Source organism: Leptosomus discolor, chromosome 11 (genome assembly GCF_034619465.1).
Source record: "Leptosomus discolor isolate bLepDis1 chromosome 11, bLepDis1.hap2, whole genome shotgun sequence".
Lineage (NCBI taxonomy): Eukaryota > Metazoa > Chordata > Aves > Leptosomiformes > Leptosomidae > Leptosomus > Leptosomus discolor.
This window is the reverse complement of record NC_141401.1, coordinates 1,517,595-1,538,999: the sequence shown is the minus strand read 5'-3', so window position 1 is coordinate 1,538,999 and position 21,405 is coordinate 1,517,595. Positions and strand designations below refer to the sequence as shown.

General features: G+C 51.0%; 1 protein-coding gene across 1 annotated transcript; it reads left to right on the top strand.

Moving 5' to 3' along the window:
• Positions 1–1,375: 1,375 nt before the first annotated feature.
• Positions 1,376–17,580, top strand: KIF23 (kinesin family member 23). Its single transcript, XM_086471430.1, has 24 exons — positions 1,376–1,386; positions 1,509–1,578; positions 1,729–1,857; positions 3,241–3,346; positions 4,034–4,170; positions 4,830–4,939; positions 5,525–5,695; positions 6,585–6,626; positions 7,054–7,166; positions 7,314–7,435; positions 7,895–7,997; positions 8,327–8,406; positions 8,497–8,616; positions 9,150–9,309; positions 9,853–10,020; positions 10,189–10,346; positions 10,709–10,882; positions 11,577–11,756; positions 12,131–12,436; positions 14,314–14,544; positions 15,521–15,603; positions 15,867–15,948; positions 16,068–16,138; positions 17,539–17,580. The coding sequence occupies exons 1-24, from the start codon at positions 1,376–1,378 to the stop codon at positions 17,552–17,554; spliced, it is 2,943 nt and encodes a 980-aa protein (XP_086327556.1). The 3' UTR covers positions 17,555–17,580.
• Positions 17,581–21,405: the final 3,825 nt, after the last annotated feature.

The window sequence follows — 21,405 nt, the reverse complement described above, 5'->3', positions numbered from 1 at the left end:
GCCGTGGCTCGCGAGGTGCTCCGTGGCGGTGGGGCTCAGGCACCAGGCTCTGCTCCTGGGGAGGTCAGCTCGGTTTGGGCCGTTTGCATCCTTGGGGTGTGTGTGGTGAGAACATCAAGGACTGTGTCTGTTTTGACGTGTTTTAAAACAATGTTTAAGAAGTGAAGGTTGGCTCAGGACATCAGCTTCTTCTGAGACGGGTCTCAAGAAAAAAAGGAAAGGCAGCTTGTGGGGATTGCTTCAGATTTTCCTTTTTTTTTTTTCCCTTAAGGGGTTAAACTTACTTGATTTAGTTAATTTGCGCTGACACTGAGACTTGACTGGAGTCTGTGGTTTAAGAGAGATTGAGTTCAACCACTGGAGGCCTTTAAAGCTGCTGCCCAGGATTCAGACCCGAGTCACTTCATCCTTTACCCCAGTTTCCCCATCTGAAGTGCATTTCCTTGTCGATGGACTTGTTTGGCCGGGTTTTTTTTATGCATGTCCTAACTTCACATGTTAGTCTTTGTTTTCCACCATCCAGCATTTCCTACAGGCTGGGAATGAACCAATTTCCCTCCAGGCAGGTAGCAGCTTAGCCGCAGGGAGGCCCCAGCAGAGTGAACTTGTTGGATCACGCCTCCCTTCCCGAGCCCCAACCTTTACTTACACCGAGTGGAAAGCAGGCGACTACAAGAGACAACGCAGCCCCAGCAGCCTCCCAGGGAGCTGCCCCATGGCCCAGCCTGAAGCCCGGGCCCTGACCTCCAGCAACATATTGTCTCCATCCCTGCTCAAGCACATGGCTGTTGGGAAGGTGGGCGGGAGAGCCGGAGGGCTTCCCGCTCCCCCCTGGGGCACCCACAGCCCTCGCTATGGCGGCTTCGGCCCTTTCCCCTGAGGCAGGGCCTGGCTCTGACCGCCAGGCCCAGCTCTGGGCCCACAGCATAGGCCGCAGCGAGGCCTGGGGGCTCCCGGCTCTGCCTCCGGGTCCCACGGGCCTTCGGGCCTCCCAGGCCCTGGGCCCGTGGTACCGGGGCTCGGCCCCCGCCGGTGCCCCCCCGACCCCGGGCGGCCGCGGGTAGACCTGGCCCACCAGGGGGCGCCCGCGCTCCAGGGCCGCGCCCGTTGGCGTCGCCATGGCAACGCGTGCACCTCCTCCCCCCCCCCCCCCCCCCCCTCCCGCCAACGCCCCGGGTGGGGGTGTGGACGGCGTCGCGTGACGCCACGAGGACGCTCTACGCGCTGACGCTCCCCGGGGCCGCGCACGCGGATTGGTGCGATTTGAATCGTAGCGGGCGCGCGGGGCGGCTGGTCGGAGGTAGCGCCGAGCCCGGGCGGTAACAGCCCGCCTCGATCGCGATATACGGCCCCGCCCGCCGCGGCACCCCGCGATATGAAGGCGGCGTAAGTCACCCCCTCACCCCCTGTCTGGGCCTGGGTCTGGGCCTGGGCCCTGCGTTGCCCTGCCCGGCTCGGCTCGGCTCGGCCCGGCCCGGCCCGGTCCTCACGCCCCCCTCCTCTCCCAGTAGGCCCAAGACGCCACGGAGGCCGGTGCTGAAGAAACCGTCCAACCCCAGCCTGAAGGACCCCGTGGGGGTGAGTGCGGACCCGCCGGGGCGGGGGGGGAGGCGCTGGGCGGGGTCCCCTGGGGGGCTCGACCTGCTGCCGCCCTTCGGGGCTGCTCCGGGGGACCCCGAGCCTTGGGTTACCTCCCCCCCCCCCCCCCCCCCCTCCCCCTTTCCCCAGGTGTACTGCAGGGTGCGGCCGCTGAGCCGCCCGGACCAGGAGTGCTGCATCGAGGTGATCAACGAGACCACGGTGCAGATCCACCCGCCCGAGGGATACAGGATATTCCGCAACGGGGAGTACCGGGAGGTAACGGCCCTGGCGGTGGGTCGGTCGGTCGGTGGGGAGATCCGTGCCTGTGACCTCCGCCTTGCCGCTGTGCTCGGCTGAAGGGGCTGCCTGGAATTAGGGACGGGAGGTTGTTTTTTCCCTGTTGTTTTCCGCTGCCTTGTGGTTGCCTTTTGCAGTTTGTGCTTTTAGGAAAGTGAATTTTCCAAACCAGAAAACCAACTAGAGCAAAAAAGGCACCCTCAGCCATTCAAATATATTCTCCTTACATGAAAAAGCTGCTTCTGCAGGGAGGAGGAAGGGTGTAAAAGGAGCAAAAGCAAAGCTGGCAGATACTTAGTCTGCTTGAAGGGCTTTTTCATGTAGGACTAAGGGAAAGAAACCAGCTCTAAGCTAAACCAGACAGAATTGAATTAACGGTTGGTTTAACCCAAGCTTAGGGCGGGTGAAAAGCACCGTGTTTCTGTTTATAGAATGCAGGGCGGGGGGAGGAGCTGGAGGTTTTGTACACAAAGTGGTGGAATGTCATGAAGTGAGGAAGAGTCACAGCAGCTCGTGTTGTTACTTGGTCAGTACAAAGGTTTCCTAGAACGAGGAGGAGTTTAGGTGATGGGTACAGAACGAGGAGCCAGAGCGCTGAAGCGTTGAACGTGATCTGGTAGTGAAACAGCTAACTGCAGGTTCCCGGTGCAGCGCTGTGTCTGAAGGAGGCTCCCTCCTGGTGTTTCTAAGGAGGAAAAAACCCAACAAAACCAAACTGCTGTTACTTAGTTTGTAGGATACTTTGTTTTCGGTTTCAGTGTAGGAAGTTCTCGGAGGAAGCACATAAAGTGATCTTCGAAAGCATAAATAAAATAGGCAAATGAATTAAAAGGTAAACAAAACTGCCCCAAAACTTAAAATTCAAATATTTACGTAAGCAGGTGTTTTGATTGAAAAGTGACCAGAGTCATCAAAAAAAAAAAAGTCTATTGAAAAGCTATGACTGGAAAAAAGACACGAGCTTAAACCAGAATGATTAAATGCTGGAACGACCCGGGTGTTGCTTTGCTCAGCGCTCCTGTAGGTTATGGTGGGGGCTCCAACAGAGATTGGAGCTTGAACCGGTAAGTTGAGCCTCTCCAGTCGCAGGGATGCCAGGCTTTGCTCGTGCTGGTTGTTCCTGGAGTTAAGCTCTGTGAGAACGAGACAGTTGCTGCTCGTTAGACACGTCTCGTTCTCAGGGCAGACGTGCTGGCGCAACTGCCCACGTTCAAACCCTGGTGTGAGCCTAAAGTAGGATTTTTTTTCCTTCTGGGAAGCCGCTGGAAAGCGGTCCCGGGGTGTGAAGCAGTGGGGTGTTTGAAGCAACAGACTTCTGGACAGGGCAAGTGAAGGTTTAGGCCGGTGTGGTGTTCTTTTCAGACGCAGTACTCGTTTAAAGAGGTGTTCGGCACCCTTGTGGTTCAGAAGGAGCTTTTTGACGTGGTGGCTAAGCCTCTAGTGGAAGATCTCATCCGTGGGAAGAATGGTAAGCAAGTGCCTCTTCTCTACGGGTTTTCTGTGTGAGTACCATGCAGATTCTTGCACTGCTTTGATTTCACGTGGCTCGAGGTTTCTCAGCTTGGCTGGGTGACGTCCCTTGCTTGCAGGGAGAACAGCTTCCCCGTACCACGCCCTTGGAAGCTGCTCTGGCCTTTCGCTGCTTCTAAACCCATTTGCCTTCGTGGTGGTGCGCGTGCTGCTTGGGTCAGGCTCTGATCTTGTTGTACACCCTTAACTGGAGAAGCTTTTGCTGCACAAAGGGACGACTTCTGCACCTGAAGACCACAGAAATGGATTTGTAGGGCTTGATCTCCTGGGCGTGGTTTGGTATCACCTGAAGTGCCAGGCTTGCGTCAGGCTCCTCGGTCACAGTCACAACAGATCAGCCCTCTACGCCTGGGACTTAGTGCCCTCCTTCTGTTTTGGCTTCCAAAGGCCCTCTCCCCAAGAGGGTGATGCCAGTTGAAGTGGCTGTGGGGTGACTGTCGATGAGAGATGCAAACCCTGGTGGTGACGGTGGCTTTTGATGGGCTGGAGTAGTCGCTGTTGGCTGTTTGAAAGGAGGGATTGCTTTTTCCAGGCACATTTCACCCGAGAAAGGCAGGATGTGTGATTGGAACAGCTCTTTTTTGAGATGGCAAGCACGATCACCTCACTTTCCTGTCCCTCCCAGGTCTCCTTTTTACGTACGGCGTGACAGGCAGCGGGAAGACACACACCATGACAGGATCCCCTGGTGACGGAGGGCTTCTCCCGCGCTGTTTGGATATGATCTTCAACAGCATAGGACCCTTCCAGGCCAAACGATTTGTGAGTAGTTTTGCACTGAATTCTCCACGTTTGCTTGTGACAGTCTTAAAAACTCAGATAAAAAGTTCTGTTCAAAGTTTTTTACCTCCTGCCAAGTCATGTGACTGGAGCACTTCAAAGAGAAAACCAACCAAAAAGAACCCACCCCCAGGAGATCTGAAGAGCAGGGCCAGGGAGGCAGGTGTGGTAGCTAGGACGGACATCTCACGAAGATGTGTGGTCTGGCTCTCCTTATAATCGTTGCTCATTCTTTAATTAACTCTTTTAAAACAATATAAAAGGAAAGAGGAAGCTTTCTGAGCTGTGGAATGAAATCCCACTGCAGAGTACAGAAGCCAGAGGAAACCGTATCTAAAATAGCATAGGACATGGTTCTTGTGGTCAAACATCTCTGGATTTTTGGCATCTAAATATATTTGAAATAACCCTGGAAGCCTCTTCCTTGGTGGCACGCTAGCTTGGGAGCTTGCGTGAAACACGGTTGTCTTGGCAGTAGCTGTTCCCTCTCAGATCAGCTTCGCATCCGCCAGCAGATCGAGTGTTGGCGCGGGGTTTGCTGAGGTCGCTACAGAGCTTGGTGAAGTGACTTGTTCTGCTGGCCAGGCCCTGACGTTCTCCAGTGTTTGTCCTTACATTGCCTGAACTTATTCACTGCTCAGGTTTTTAAGCTTGATGACAAGAATGGTGTGGATGTTCAGGGCGAAGTAGATGCTCTGTTAGAGCGCCAGAAGAGGGACGCCATGCCTGTTCCAAAAACTCCGTCTGGCAAGTAAGTAACTGTTGTAATACGCTGAATGAATTTATTTAACGTAAACGTTATTCTGAAATGGGAGTTTTAACTTACCTTGGTCTCTCCATCCTTCCCTTGAAGGAAAATATTAAGGGGAAGCTGGTGTGTTGCAGTGGTTTGGGCAGTTGCATAGTGAAGTAGTTCCATTAGCAGACTTGGAATCGGTATTGTGCTTCGTGTACCTGTTAACCCGTTAGTGAAACGCTGTGGCTTCGCTGAGTAGGAGTACTGGGAAGTTACACTTGGGGGTATCTTGCAAAATATCAGCAAAATGCTGAATGGAGGCTAGAAATGTTGACTCTCCAGGAATTTTGCAAGGCGTTTCCTGCTCCAGCCGAGTACAGCGGTGTCAGGTGGAAGTTTATCTACTTCAGCTTCTCCGAGTGCTTTTTTCTTTTAGTCTCGTGCGACTGGATGTGTTGTCGTTCGTTGCTGGTGTGAGCAGTTCCAAGCTGGGGTCGTGGTGGCTGTCAGCAGGCTTGCTTCTTCACGGTACAGCCCTGCCTGGCGCGGTCGCTGGCTGGGGGCGCTCCCCTCCGATCCCCTCCCCTGTGTGTTCGACAGGCGACAAATCGATCCGGAATTTGCCGATATGATCAACGTGCAAGATCACTGCAAAGTGGAAGAAGTCGATGAAGACAACGTCTACAGTGTCTTTGTCTCCTATATCGAGATCTACAACAACTACATCTACGACCTCTTGGAGGAAGCTCCCTTTGAGCCGATAAAACCCAAGTGAGTTTTACCGATACCATCGCTCCTGCCTCGGTTCTGCTTTTGCAGGAGTTACAGCGTGTCTTTGCAGCTGTGGGCTTGGCGAGTCTGGCTCAATTCGTGGGGATTGCTTAAAAACTGACACGAAAAAAGTGATGGCAAAGGAGTCCAGGCAATAGTGTTTCGCTGTGCCGAGTGCTGATGGTCGTTCTAAGACTTGGTGCTCCCTTCCCCGTTCTAACGAGGGGTTAATAAGGAAATATTTAATTGCTTAGGCAGTGTGGTGTGTCCTGCTGAGCTTATATTCATGCTATTCTGTGGGTACTGTTTCTGGCAGGTGGTGCAGCCTGAAGAGTAAGCCTTGCCATAGCTGACTTTTCTTTTCCTGGAAACAGTGTTTTAGGTGAAAGTAGCTATTTGGTGGTAGTAATTTCCATAAAAACAGAAATGAATTGTCTCACAAATGAAATTCTGGGGTTTTTTTTGGAAAGGTGTGTGCTTGGCTGTTGTCTAAAATCGATAAATCGAGACCAGCAGAAAAAGCAGTCTGCAAATTACCCTTCGAATTAATTTTTTTTTTAAATTCTAAATCCATTAAAGAAACCCCTGTGCCTGTCTGTCGGGACATGTGTTGATTCACAACGACTAACTAGAGCAAACCATGCTATGTCTGAAACAGCAGGAGCTGTTTTCAGGGTACAGATCTGAAAAGCGTTTGAACGCCTGTGACTGCTTTTCAGAGAAGAATAAAATGATTTGGTTTGGTAACATGCTTATGTCCAAAAATCAGCCTACGTAGCGTCTTGGATTATTTCTATTTGTGGAAGCTACAGTGTATTATATGTGAAAAGGTTTTGGACACAAGCTGAATGACTTAATACTTCTTTTTTTAACCCTGTTTTTTTGGTAGGTGGAACAATTGCAACACTCCTGTGCGAAATGGTGACTTGATGTATGTGCATAAGCATATTATTCCCAATACTGAAAACTGCAATTATCTCTTAGTGGAAGCAGAAAATCAACTCAGACTGACTCCCTATCTCTTCTTGCTTTACTAGTGAATATAGAACGCTGTTGAAGCCATCTTGCTTCTGTATGCATGTAGAAAAACAATAGCTGCCACCCAAACCCCGTGATTTCCAGTAAGAATCACAATTAAACGTGGCTCCTAAATTAAAGCAGTAGCTGAAGTGTAACTAATCTTGGCTGAATGTGTGTCCATGTACTTCCTCTTCCATCTGCTCTAGGGATAACTGACATAGTCTGAATTTTGTATTTAAAAGACAATTTGCCTGACACAGTGTATTGTTGTGTGTAAAACACTCGATTTTAGTGTGTTGGGGTTTTTTTGTTTGTTTTATTTCCTCCCTGTCCTTAAGACCTCCACAATCCAAACTACTCCGTGAGGACCAGAATCACAACATGTATGTCACAGGATGCACGGAAGTAGAGGTGAAATCTACAGAAGAAGCTTTTGAAGTGTTTTGGAGAGGTAAATCTGGAAATACAACTTCTTAAATGCAACACAGATGTGTAATCCCTTACGCTTGCATGCTGAAAACAGACTTGGCTTTGCCAGGTGGCGAGGATTTTGGATAAAACTGGTTTTTAGAGGGGTTGTTTTTGCTTTTCTGACCAGGGCAGAAGAAGAGGCGTATTGCCAACACTCAGCTGAATCGGGAATCCAGTCGCTCCCACAGTGTTTTTATAATCAAGCTGGCTCAGGCGCCGCTGGATGCTGATGGAGATAACGTGCTGCAGGTGAATTCTGGGGGAGATTAGAGGGATCTTACTGTGCCTACAGCCTTAGCCATTTCGTTTTGAAGGAAGTAGAAATTATTAAGTTTCAAGTCTTTGACAGAATTAGCCTTCTTTTTGTGACGAAAGTAGGGCATCAAAATGGAGCGTGAAGCTGCTTATTCCTTTGCTTTTACCTCTGCTGCTTTTCAGCAAAAGCTGTTCCGACTCCCAAACTTGGAGGATTGGAATGAGCGCAGTTGTTGGATCCATCTTGTGGCCCAAGGCAGAGGGGATCTGCTAAACTTAGTCACTTAGTCCCCTTAAGGGCTGTAAAACCACCTTTGAACTTCATTCAAAGGCCCAACATTCTCTTTTAAGTGTGCGTGAGGTTTAGGTTTGGGGGCATGGGGTGTTCCCCCCACCCCCTTAGAAGGAATAGAGAGCTAACCTTTAGCCTAACCTGCTTGTTTCCTGTGACAGGAGAAAGAACAGATCACTTTAAGCCAACTGTCTTTAGTTGATCTGGCTGGAAGTGAAAGAACCAACAGAACAAAAGCTGAGGGGAACCGGCTGCGGGAAGCAGGTACGTCCCCCCTTCAGACCGCTGGTCACTGTGTGCTCGTACAGGCTCTCGTCAGGCTTCTCTCCTAGTAAGGAGATCCCAGGAAGAATTGAAGGGCTCTGTTACGGTGTTCAGTTGACCTTAAATCCTCCACTTTGGAGACCACAAGTTTTTAGTAGTACTTATTCTGATAATTCAGTTAATTAGAGCAGTTATCTGTAACCGAAGTCTGGGCAATTCATTCTTAAGTGAACTGCTAAATCATTTGGGAACGTGATCCAAATGGCTGCTCACAGAGGTGGTTTTTCGTGTGTGTGTGTGTGCGCGCCTTGGCTTTTTTTTTTTTTAAGGTAACATTAATCAGTCGCTAATGACGTTAAGAACATGCATTGAAGTTCTGCGGGAAAACCAGATGTACGGAACAAATAAGGTAGGCAACCCATTATCTAATTACCTTTTGATTTGATGAAGTTCTGGTGTCGTGGAAGCTTACTGGGTCTTTCATGTGCTCTATTTTAAGATGGTTCCGTACAGAGATTCCAAACTAACTCATCTCTTCAAGAACTATTTTGATGGTGAAGGAAAAGTGCGTATGATTGTGTGCGTTAATCCTAAAGCTGAGGACTACGAGGAAAGCTTGGTAACCTCCTTGCAGATCTTGCCTCGTTCCCCTCCCCCCCCCTTCTTTCATGTTTGTCACTGAATTCCTGTATTTGTTGAGTAGATGAGAGGAACGATAACTCTCGTTGCTTGGGCACTTCAGGTAATCAAATATAATACTGTAGGGCAAACGTGCCCTCCAAGCCTTATTTTTCCTCTTAATAATTATAATGGCTACTTGCTTGTAAAAGAGGAAAAGTTTCTGTTATTTACAGAAGCCCAAATAGCCATATTTGAGTGCTCAATCCCTACTGTGATGGTACTTCTAAAAACTCCAGCCACCCCCATGGACAGTTTCACGGTTCCTTGTGGGGTGAAGTCGAGGGGGTGCTGCTGGAGGGTGTCTGGATGCTCCTCTTCAGGATCCCAAGCCATCCAGCTGGGAGCTACTTGAGGTTATAGCTTGATGATGCCTCCTCTAGTACTTTTATTCACCTAAAATACCACTTTCAAGCTTAGGTTGCGCCGCTTCGGGTCGGTTTTGGGCTTAAGCTCGCCTCTGCTCTTTTGCAGCAAGTCATGCGCTTCGCCGAAATGACCCAAGAAGTCGAAGTGGCCCGGCCTGTCGACAGACCGCTCTGCGGCCTGACGCCGGGGCGGCGCTTCAGGAACCAGGCCTTCCGCGAGGAGCTCGCCCGCAAGCTGGAGATGCGGGGCGGCCCCGTCAACGGAGGTAAAAGCCAGAAGGGCGGGTGGTGACGGCACAGGAGGAGCTTGACAGGCTCTTTTGGGGCTGGGAGGGGCTGAAGGCGATTTCCAAACGGATTATTTGAGCCTTGAGAGGGCCCGAGGCACCTCGCTGCGCTGCTCGTTGTGAGCCTTCGCTGCCGTCGGTGCTGCTCTGCCCATCCTGCAGCGCTGCTCGTGGTATAAACCCAATCTCCAAGTAATTCCTTGTCACGGATGAGCTAAATTCATGGTCCCATTGTGGCAGCTCCCAAAAGGAAATCGTGCTGGGAATGGTTTTGTATGCTTAGGGCCCGCTTTAGAAACCCGGCCTTGCCTGGAGGGGTTATAAAGCAGTGAATCGAGAACGTGATGTTGAGTCTTTTCTCAACACCCATCTCTTCTGAAAGCTTCTAGCTCTCCTTAATTATTCAAAGGTCTGTCTGCTTCGTGGTACCGTGGAACGAGCGACCTGTGGCTGTGCGTGGGCAAATGGGCTGGTTCCCTTCCGCAGCTCACTGACGGGCTTTCTTGGCTTTACATCTTGCAGAGGCAGAAGAGCAATTTGCTTCAGAAATGTTTTTGCAGAACTTCCCTCCGTTGCCTTCGTGTGAGCTGTTGGATGTTAATGATGATCAAACACTTCCAAAGCTTATCGAAGTCCTGGAAAACCGCCATAAACTGCGGCAAATGTTGTCAGAGGAGTTTGCCAAGAACGGTAAGGACCTGAGCGTCGGTGTGGGGCTAGGTTTTTGGCGCCCTGATTGCTACTCAAGGGAGCTCTTCTGTACCAACATAAGCATCTTGTCTAGACTGATTATTTAAAACAACTTTTTGATATTGGGGAGACACAGTGAGAAGGTAAAGTATATCAATTCTCTTGCAGTACTTGCCTTTAAAACAATGCTGCAAGAATTGGACTCCAGCGTTCTATCCAAGGAAAACTATATTCAAGGAAAACTGTCCGAAAAAGAGAAAACAATAGCAGGACAGAAAACGGAGCTGGAACGCCTGGAGAAGAAAATTAAAACTTTGGAATACAAGGTCAGTTCTTTCTCTGGCTGAAGCTAAACATGAGGTGCCTTTCCTAGGTACCACTTGGCAAGCTTCTCGGCAGCGGAAGCTGCTTGCAAGGTGGGCGGTAGGAACAAGATTACAAGTATTTTGTGGGGAACTTTTATTGAACACTTTTTGGCTTTCTTGGCTTTTCTTAATACGTCAGGATGGGCAGCTTGTGAGAAAGTTGTGGGATCTCTGAAACTTTGGAATGTGGACTGTTTATCTGGGTGTATTTGTACAACAGCTAACGTATTCCGATAGGTGTCAACGATGGGTGTAACTAGCAATTCGGGGCTTAGATGGTTGTGCTTCTAAAGCCTGGCCACGTCCTTCCTCTCTTCCTCCAGATTGAGATTTTGGAGAAAACTACGACCATCTATGAGGAAGACAAGCGTAATCTTCAGCAAGAGCTAGAAAGCAAGAGCCAGAAATTGCAACGTCAGGCTTCTGACAAGCGCAGGTTGGAGGCACGGTTGCAGGGCATGGTGGCAGAAACAACCATGAAATGGGAGAAGGAGTGTGTAAGTGCACTGCCGGGTCTCTTGGGGGTGTGTAATGGAGACACGCTGCGCGGAGCCGGGCGGCTCGGTTTTGGGAGGGTTTTTACATAGTGGTCGCGTTAAGGAGGGAGATGTTTGGCTTTAATTATGGGCTTGAGCAGATGTTTTGAACTTAACTTTTATAGATGCGACAAGGTAAATTCCTCAAGGGCTTTTAGGGCAGCTAGAGCAGCTCTCAAGCACTGTGCTGCTTCATTTCAAGGCCTGGAATTTGTTCTTTTGGGTTTGTGGCACAGCAGTTAGGGAGTGATTCTTTTGTTTTGTCAGCAGAAGCCTGACGTCAGGATTTCCCCTTTATCCTCCTGTAAACTCTTGCTCAGATGTGCACTTGACAAGCGATAAGGAAAGGAAATTGGAGGGATTAACTCTTGCTACTGCACCTCTGTGTGCCGCTTCAGGACCACTCATAGAGCTGTAGTTAGGCTCCCGTTCGCCATAATTGAAGAAGCAAAAACAATTATGGCGTTAAACGTGGGGCTCTTTTATGATCTGGAAACTTTCTTCAGCTTGATATGTCACTGTTTCCAGTAGCTTGTATCTCTGGGAGGGGGGAGAATTCCATCCCATGTGGCAGATGCAATTCCCTTCAAACTCCTAGCCCAACGGCTTGTGCTTTCGTGTGAGGGACTTCAGGCTTTTCCTCGCTTGTCTGTAGGAGCGTCGCGTCGCAGCGAAGCAGCTGGAGATGCAGAACAAGCTCTGGGTCAAAGATGAAAAACTGAAGCAACTGAAGGCCATTGTTACCGAACCAAAACCTGAAAAGCCAGAGAGGCCTTCGAGGGAGAGAGACCGAGAGAAGCCTGTTCAGAGATCAGTGTCCCCTTTACCAGGGCCTGTAAGTTGCCTTTAAAACACTTCTTGACAGAGGGAAAAGGGAGTTCATAAGAAGGAGCTAAAGTGCAGGGCACTTCTCTTTAGTGGCTAGAAAATAGTTCCCAGGCACAGAATTTGGATTGCGTAGGCTTGCTTCGAATTCTTTGTCTCCTGTTGTATTTATCAGTGCTCTTTATTTGTGCTCCTGCCTTCGAATGCCCCCAGTCTTGGAAGAATTTCTGATTCTTAACGCTGTCCCTGCAACGCAACGGCTCTCCAAACCCCTGAGCTTGCCGAGCTGAATTGGCATGCTGCACGTTGTCAGTATTCGTTGTTTTATTGCCTTGTAACTTGACAGTTCTGTATGTTCATTAACTTCTTTCCTGTTCTCTCTAGACTTCTAGTAACTTTACTACTCAGGTCCCTAGCAGCCAGCGGCTCGGGAGCCACCCGCAGGGGCACAGACGTTCTAACTCTTGTAGCAGCATTTCTGTGGCATCCTGTGTGATGGAGTGGGAGCAGAAAACCCCTTCGCACAAGCCTACCAGTGGCACTTCTAATGCAAGGAGTAGACAACAAGAACCAGAACAAAGTAGAGACTTTAACACCCCAGACAGAAGGCGAGGGATGTGCTGGACTGGAGTCACTGTGGTTCCCAGGCGTAGAGATGAGCTAGAAATACAAGAGGATCAATGCTGCAGGGTTAGTGCTGCTCCTGTCGAACGTAGCGTTGCTTAGTCTGGCTCAAAAGCTCGTTACAACCGCTCTGGCGTTGGGCACACCTAACAGAGAAGGGAGTTTTCCCCTAAATGTGTTTCTCCTAGGACAGTGCTGTTTCCAAATTGAGTCTCACTGCTTGTTCTCTTTGACTTCTTCATCTGATGTTTAGAAACTCCTTAGAGCAGCGTGTGTTTTTCTTGCTGGCACGTAGACAGCTCTGAACTAGCTAGGCCTCTTCTTTAGCTGTGAATGTCCTTGTGTTTTAACTTGGGTCTGTCTCCTCAAATCTGTCTTGCAGCCTGCAGGTTACCGTAGTCTCTGTGGGCAGCTTCAAAGGTGGGCTCGTGAGCCGTAGCTGCCAGTGTCTGCTGGAAGTCTGCTCGGGCCAACATCTCGCTTGTGTGACTGTTAACTCTAACTCTTAGAATAGTCTTCCCTAATTTTCACATCTGTCTTAAAACTGGGGGCTTTGCTTACAGGTGGGAGGCTTTTTTTTTTCTTTCTTTTTGACTAAACTGGTGCGTGTGAGTGTTTATACTGGTGAGGTCTCTGTCGCCTTTAGCACTGTGGCAGTGGCTCAGGTAAAATCAAAGAGAATTCTCCAACCCCAGCCTCCTGAGAGGAGGAGAGTTTATCGTGATATGATTCATTTTGGAGCGTGTTCTCGAAACTTGTGTCCCTTGCTGGCCCTTGGAAGTAGGGGACGTGTTTTTAAGCAAACGCTACTCCAGTAACACACAAACCACTGTCAGCAGAGCGAGGGCCGTGGTCTCTGCCTCGCTAGGACGTGACCGGTAGCGTGCCCTCTCCTCAGATCAGGACTGCCAAGGCACTTTGACAGAATTGTTTCAAAAAACCATCGATGGAAATAAGTGCTTGCCTGCTAAAAGGGGGCGGGGGGAAGTGTTGGATTCTTTTTCTTTCATTTTAATGGAAGATTTGTGCCAAAAACCACCTTTCCCTGTGTATGTTTGATTTTTTTGAGAGCTGCTTTAGCCTTGTAGGAAGGGTACAGCCAATCTCGGGTCTGTTGGTCAAAGAAATTCTAATGGATGCCCATCCCTTGAAAATAATACAGTGGATGGGATTTGCATTCATAGGTTGGGGGGGTGTAACCTCACCGTGATGCAGAGCTCTCTAAAATTAGCGAGTCGATGGAACAGAGAGACTCGACAAATCCCCTTTCAAAAGCCCATTCAAAGGGACCCAGGTTTTTAAGCAAGTTTCCAGAATGTTCTGATTTTCCTGAGCGACTGACAATAACGTTCATGTTCATCAAATCAAAATACGTGAATTTGAGTCACTTCTCATGGATTTCCAACAGCTGAGTTCAGCAGCGACGGCGCTAGCGCAGGGGATGCTTCCTCTGGTGACTCAGAGGTGTGATGAGGTCTCGCCTCCTTCAGAGATGTTGGAAATCCATACTCGGTCTGCTTACTTTGCTGCCTCAAAAATACGTTTTTGATTCATGGATGCATCCGTGGAAACACAAATTTCTCTTTTTCTGGTTGGTTAATATGTCCGTAGCAATCCGCTTTGGTTCAGAAACTCAGGAGGAGCATTACTGCCCATAAAGATAGCTTCCCTGAGGACACTTCACTAGGTTTGGAGTGCCACAGATTGGATAACGCTTTGCTAAAATTTACAGGACATGGGAATTGGCACAGAAATAATCCATTCATAATTCCATGCCAGGCTCTTGGTAACGGTGCCTTTCAGGACAGGCTCTGAAAGCACTTGAGGAGCGAAGCTCCGTGCCAACGCATCTTAACCAGACCCGCAAAGTTCGCTTCTGCTAATGACACCCTCGGAGATTTCCTGTGTGCTGATTGCTTCTGGTTCTCTCCCACTCCGATCAGACTGCGCCTCCCGTTCGCCTCAGACACAGACGGTCCCGCTCAGCTGGGGAGAGGTGGGTGGATCACAAACCACCTTCTCATCTGCCCACTGAGACAGTCCTGCAGCCCCATGTCCCTCACGCCATCACGGTGGCGGCTGCAAGCGAGAAGGCACTAGCTAAGTGTGACAAGTATATGCTGACGCACCAGGAGCTAGCCTCCGATGGGGAGATTGAGACAAAGCTCATCAAGGTAAAGCAAACGCCTTCCTCATGAACTCATAATTAACCCTGTCGAACCCTCTGTCTGTCTGTCCTGCGGGCTCGCTGCCTGGGCTCCGTCTGCGGAGGGATTTGGCGGGGAAGCTCTGTGCCAGGGGGCTGTTGGAGTCTGGAAGTCCCTTGTGTGAACTTTGTCGTTACTTCGTGTGAACCGTTACCAGCTTGTTTGTCTCGAGCACCCTTTGCCTTGAAAGTAGTTAGTTTTTCCTGTTTTCCTCTAGTAAAATGCAGTCATCCGTGTGCAGTGAGAGTTTCTTAGACTTGTGGCTGCTGCTCATCTTGTGCAGTCGGTCGTGTTGGAGCGACGGGGTGTGATTTCCACTACGAGTGAGCTGGCGGCAGCGCTGGCTGCTGGAATGTGCCAGGACATGGTTGCTAGCAGTCAGCTAGTGAGGCAGCCCGGCCTTTGTGTCCCCCAACCCTGGCTGTGCTCCCCTGAGGCACGCTCAGAGCTCTCTGTCACTCCCAGCGAGAAGCTTTTAGTTCGTTTCTTTTTCCTCCAGGCCTTCCGATATTATTATTTTTTTTTTTCTTTTTGAGTTTTTAAAAGGCTCTCACCCCTGTAAGGTAACGCTGTAGGTTCCAGCGATGTTTCCAAAAGCAGTCTCCTGCGTGCCTGGCCGCATCCCGGTGCGTGCTGTGTGACGCTGAAGCCAAGCCCGTGGTTTCTGTGGTATCGCTTGGCCGTCGGTATCGCACGGAAATCTCTCTTGTCGCGGCTGCTCCGTGGGTATCTGGTGTGATATCGGGGTGGATGGTGTTCCCTCCTCCTCGCTGTCCTGTGTGAGAGAGGAGGCGTGATGGGGCAGAGGGTACTTGTGCCCGCGTGCTCGCTGGCCGCTGACCTGCGAGGACGTGACAGCCGTGGCACTGAAGTTTTCACGTGGCGGCCAGTGCTGTGGCCGTTACGCCGCCCCAGTGGCGGTTGAACTGCTTTTGTTTTCCAGGGTGACGTCTTCAAAACCCGGGGCGGTGGCCAGGCTGTGCAGTTCACGGAGATAGAGACGCTGAAGCAGGAGTCTCCAACGGGGTGAGTCGTGCTCTCGGGGTTTGGGCTGTGACGCCGCTGGAGGTGGGGAGCTCCGGCAGCGCAGGGGTGGCTGCTTCTGGGCCGAGTGACTGAACGGGAAGGTGCTGCATCTGACTTGAAATCTTATAACCCAGGGAGGCTTTTAGCTACTGTAGCTGCTTTTAAGGCTGGTCTGCTGCCGAGAGCCAAGTATTTACTTAGAAAGTATAAAATGTGTTCTCCTGTGTCTGAGGATCTGACACTGGTAACTCTCTTCCACCCAGCCGAAAGCGGAGATCGTCGCCTTCCAATCCTGACCCACCCGAGGACGCTGCAGACTCCGAATGGACTGATGTAGAAACCAGAGTAAGCTAAAAAGGATGAAGGGGGACGTGTCAGGCTTGATCTGGATGAGAATTTGGGGTAGTGCTGATAGCTGGGGGGGCGCCCTAGCAACAGAGACTGATTTTTCTGTGTCTTCTCAGTGTTCTGTGGCGGTGGAGATGAGGGCAGGATCAGCTCTTGGACCTGGGTATCAGCATCACGCTCAGCCCAAGTAAGTGTCACTCTCCTTTGCAGCTGGGGAGCGACGTTCTTTTCCCTGCTAACAGCTAAAGCGCGACCCCGGGGCTGGGCTGCGGGCCTCTGGCGCTGGGAGAGGAGCTGGCTGAGTCAGCGCAGGCAACTGGGGACGGGCTCGATCCGTAGGAGATTCTGAGCAGGATGATTGACTCGTCTGCTGGGTGAAACTCTGGCATTTGGAGCGGAGAGCGGGATGCCAGGTTCGATCTGGTGCTGTCTTGGCTGTAAAAGCCGGGAGCGGTGGGGTGAGGGACGGCAGTGGCAAAGCACGCGCTCTCCTTCCGTCTCCCTGGCCTTTATCGGAGGCTGGTGTGGTAAAATGCATTTGTTTTTGTATCTTTAGGTAAATTCAGATCGAATAAGGTTACAAATACCTCGATATATTAATTTCAGTGTGGTTTAGGGAGGAGGCAACCGTGGGATGTACGTAACTGTGCACTGGAATGTAGCTCACGTCCCAGCTGCTGTGTAACTGTCACAGCAGGGGCTCTGGCCATGCTGGAAGAGACTTTCCCCTTTTTCAAACGCACAGACAACAGTCTGAATTCCTCAGGGCTGTCCTGCCGTTCTTTGCCGTGCTGGGATCAGTGGTGGCCGCGCACGGAAACGCCGGCTCAGCCGGTCAGAAGTCCCGGTTTCTGGCAAAACATCCAAACGATCCTGCGGTTCGTGAGGCTCGGGCCCAACACCCGAGCCCCCACGTCTTAACGAAACGCTCAGATCAGATAGTTTTGGTAAACGAGGTATTGCAGAACAGGATTCACTGTCCAGGTTTGGCCTCTTGCAGGCAGGCCCTGGCGGTGCTGTGGGAGGCGCCGCTGGCAGTTTTGCAGGACATATTTACGGGCAGGAGGGGGCTGGAGGGGTAAAGAGGCTTCTACGAAGCCAAAATCAACCAAACTTACTGCATTGGGAGTCCAAACAGCGTAGAAGGGTATTTTGGAGGGTATCTGCAGTCGGTAATCCCTCCTTCAGGTACGGTGACAAATAGGTGCCTCTCGTCACGTAGCACGTGCTGTGACATCTGTTGTTAGAAACTGGGACCCGCTCAAGGCGGCTGCTGCTGCTCGCAGCCCTGTAATGTCGTAGGGAACCCTTTAGTTTGCCTGTGCGTGGGGCTGGAGCTTGTATTTATTTAAGTCATTAAGTAATTTAAATAAAACTTTGGTTTTACGCTCGTGGCTGTCTAAAGAAAGCAAAATACAAGTGTCCCTTGATAAAGAAGCTCTTTAGTTTTTGTGTTAGTTGTGTTTCTTAGGACGCGAGTTGTGTGCGCAGCAGGGCAGGGAAACAGGCCCTCGACTGCTGTCAAGGGGAACTGCTGCTGTGTCAAATTTCAACGCTGTTTGGGGCTTTTTTTCTTTTTTTTTTTAGGCGAAGAAAGCCGTGAACTCGATGTACTGCTGCGCTGGAATCCCCGTGGTTTTTATCAGACTGGTGTTGTATCTGCTGCCAGTGAGAAACTTGACAAAACCCGCTTTTGTGATCGCTGCAGGCTTATATTTTTAGAGTGGCCTGTGTTGGGCGGTGGTGAAATGGGGGGCACTCCTGGCGATCCCAAAGAAGCACGGGGGGGGGGGGGGGGGGTGTGTATATTTTCGGTAGATGTGGGGAGTTCTGCCCGTGTCCTCTGGACTTCTGAAGAATCTCTCGTATGTATGAAGCCCTTGTTATTAAGCTGTATCTTTATAGACTAATGACACGAGGCTTTTGCCTTGCATATTTTTTTTTTTTCAGCTTTTTCTGTTTATGATGCAAAATACTTCTGTTCTGGTCACTATATCCCTTCCTTGTCAGGTCCTCTGTTTTGAAGAGGCATAAATGCTGCTATTTATTTAGATGCAGTAACGCACTTTAAGAGTGTTTCTATGCCATTGCATATTTTATTATAACTAGCAACAGCTTGGTGATATGTATTTCTTCTTGGAAGGATTGCCTTTGACTATTTAATATGCAAATTGCCTTGTGAAAACATTTCAGTCTTCAGCTCTTCATAGTAACGAAGCAAGAATACTGATACTATGAGTAGGGGTGACTTGACGTACGTTATTTTGTAGTGCAGGTAAATAAATGTTTTACATCCAATATGGGGTAAAAGGGTGACTTGCTCACAGATCCGGTGAGACCTTTATGTGTGTGGCTCTGTAAACGTGTTAGAATAAATACTTTTATTCAGTGGCTCTTACAGACCGCGTGCTTCGGGGTGGGGTAAGCCACAGAAACCAAGGTAAGCGCCGCGGCCTCGTGGCTGGGCCTTGTGCAAGGAGCAGTGAACGAAGGCACCCGCTGGGGTGCTTCTGCGGCTGGGACAGAGGAAGCTGCTGGGATCCCGAGGTGGGTCTTGGGTACAAGCTTACCTTCCCGCCTGCAAACCGCTGTCAGGGGCGGTTCGTTCCCTTCGGCCTTGTTGAGAGATGAAGCCTGGAGCTTTTCCTAGCGTAAGAAAAAGCTTTTCTTGCCAAGTAGTGTAAAAAACCCCTCATTTTTTTTTATAAAGCCTTGGGGATTATTTTTTTTTAAGGGAAAAAGCACCAACGTGAGCGCCTGTTGGTAGCTGGTACACACCCAGTGGTCTTTCAGATGGGTTACGCTCTGAAGAACGCCCACCTTTTCCCCCCGAGAGCCGCACCGAGCAGGAGCGGCCGGCCCCAACGCCGCCCGCTGCGGCAGTCCGTGCCTTCACCCAGCTGGGAGCGGTCCTGGCCGTGCTGGGAGAAAGCGGGAGGCGCACGTGGCGCTGGAGCTGGCAGCGCTGCTGCGGGGCGGTTTGAGGCTTTGCCGCCTTCCCCTCGGCCTGGGTTAAAAAGCTGCAGGTCGAGAGAGCTCGGGAGGGGGTTGCTCAGCGTGGGTTCAGGGTGCTGCTTGAAGGAGGTCTTGCTTTTATTTACCGCCTGGCTGGTTAGTTAAAATGCAACATGGCTCGTAAGTGGCAAAGGGACGGAAAACCAACGAGGAGGGGGAAGCACCAGCCTGAAGAAACTCTGTGGGTGCGTTTGAGCAGCTGCTGGAACCCCAGCTCGCCGGGCAAAAATCCCCTGGCGCCCGCTGAGGGAGCGGTGGGAGCAGCTGCATGGAGAGCTGGTGCCACTAGATGGTGTGAAACAACCACCGGGGGCTGGGTCCCTCTTCCTCGGCCCTGCGGGGAGGTCGGCTTTCCCAGGGAATTCCTCCTCTCCACGCTGGGAAGTCTTGGGATACCCTCAACGTGTGCAGGGGGTTCCCCGCTGCCGCCCATCGCCCTGCCTTTTGCTGCTCCCCAGGGGAGGATGGGGGTGGGAAGGGCAGCCAGCAGGAATAGCGAAAGAAACTTAAAATAAGGCCCATGCTCCTGTTTCTGGCGTTTAAATTAACTCCTCCGCGCCCACTGAAATAATTCATCTACTATTAACCATCAGCAAGCTGTCAAACGCGTTGGCTCTTTGATTTGGATTCAATCATCCTGTCATCGGCGTAAGTAAGTGTTACTGGGGAAACGGGAGGGAGACGGGAGGAACTGGTGCTCAGAACTTCGTAAAGGAAAAATACCGAGCTACAGAATGGGGCTTCGTTGGGGTCGCCGCAAAAGCGATGGGAAAGGCGTTCTGAGTCAGCTCCCAAAATGCTGGGCTTTGTGTCACCGGTGGCAAAGGACGGGTGGTTAAAGTGCTGATTTCTCAGTCCTTGCCAAGTTCTGCGTTCTGACGTGTAACGTTTGGCAAGAGCTTTTCTTCGGAAATTCCTTGTTTTGGAGGAGAAAGCCGCTGAGCACCGCGACAACAGTTCCTGCAGCCACCTTGTGCTGTTAGAGGTTAATCGAAAGCACAAATGAAGACCCTGCTGCGGAGGATGTCTGCCCTCGCCAGCGCTGCGAGGAGGGTGGCAGCACGGTAAGGACTTGTGGCGAGTCTGTGACTTGTTCTTCGTGTCCCTCGACTGCCCTGGGGGGTCTCTCGCCGAGGGAACTGTGCTGCTTGTGCCTCTGGTGGGATGGAAGGGGAGGGCGGAGGCTGGGCTGCTCTGCCTGGCTTGAAATCTCGACTAGGTGCTGCACCTCCCTCCTCTCAGGGTTCTGTCTTTAATTATGTTGTTACCCCCCGCGAGGGGCACCGCAGAGAGCTTTAAAGATTGAAACCTGATGAGTGAAGGAGCTTCGCGAGCTGCCCAGGCTTCACGTCGGGGAAGAAACAGATCCGGGATGTGGACTTGGGCTCCCTGGGAGGAGCCAGAGCCCGGTTGGCTCGGGGGAAGGAGAAGACACGGGGGCTCCTGCGGCAGGAGGAGCTCAGCTCGCCCCTCAGGCTCGGTTTCCCGGCCCAGGTCTAGCACCGCGTTTCCAGCCACAGAGCTGCGTGCGGTGCCGCTCAACCGCCTCCCTCTGGAGTCGCTCCTCGTGGCTTTGCGTCGCCTTCACATATTTGCTCTCGCAGGCAGCGCTGGCCGTGTTTGCTCTGCAAAGATTCCTCTAAGACTCGGCTGAGCACACAATTTACTCGGCTAACAAGGGCTGGCATTTATTGTGGGTATCTCTGTGTACTTGTCGCTCTTTAGTCTCCGCTGACATTCAGTGGGAAGCGCTAAAGCAAACAGCAGCCCGCAGTGGGAGGGCTGCCTGCACCGACGCTCCTCTGTGAAAGAGCTGAACGAAGCTGCCAGCTTGATGTTGGCCAGAGCTGGCTCCCACCAGCCTGCTGTCAGTGAGGATGGAAAAGCCTTTTTGAAGCAAGTGGGCTTTGGGGAAAAATTTTCATCTTTGAAAATTCAGCTTTTTATCCTTTGCAGTGCCTGTGTACCTTCCTTTATTTTTCCCTTGAGCTTTGCACTGATTGCAGCTAACATTTCCTGAGAGCGGGTAAGGGAGGAGCCCTATGAAGTAACCCAAAGTTCAAATTTCTAGCTTTTTTTTTTTTGGGGGGGGGGGGTTAGCCCTAAACTTGTTATTGCCCAATAACAGAGGAATGGGGCTGGAGCCCTTTAGAGAGCTGGGGCTCTAAACCCAAGGGCATCTTGGGGTCTGGCCGTCAGCACCAGGAATGTTTGCTCGGGATCTGTTTGCTCTGTGCTTGGAGCTGCCCCCTCGCCTCCCTGTTGGGGTGCTTGAACCTGGTGCTGAGGAGAGTTCGGTGATTTGTGCCAGCGAAGTAACCAGGGTGATGTAGAGGCACGATAATCTGTGGGATTAGCGCTTTTCTTCATCTAAACAGGGCTCAGGGCAGGTCCTTCGTGTTTCTGCCAGTCCTTCAGTCGGCCGCCAGGGTCAGGCCG

Coding starts and splice junctions, on each gene's coding strand:
- KIF23 (XM_086471430.1), top strand. Junction 3,347..4,033: donor TCTCATCCGTGGGAAGAATG/GTAAGCAAGTGC, acceptor TGTCCCTCCCAG/GTCTCCTTTTTACGTACGGC. Junction 9,310..9,852: donor GGGCGGCCCCGTCAACGGAG/GTAAAAGCCAGA, acceptor TACATCTTGCAG/AGGCAGAAGAGCAATTTGCT.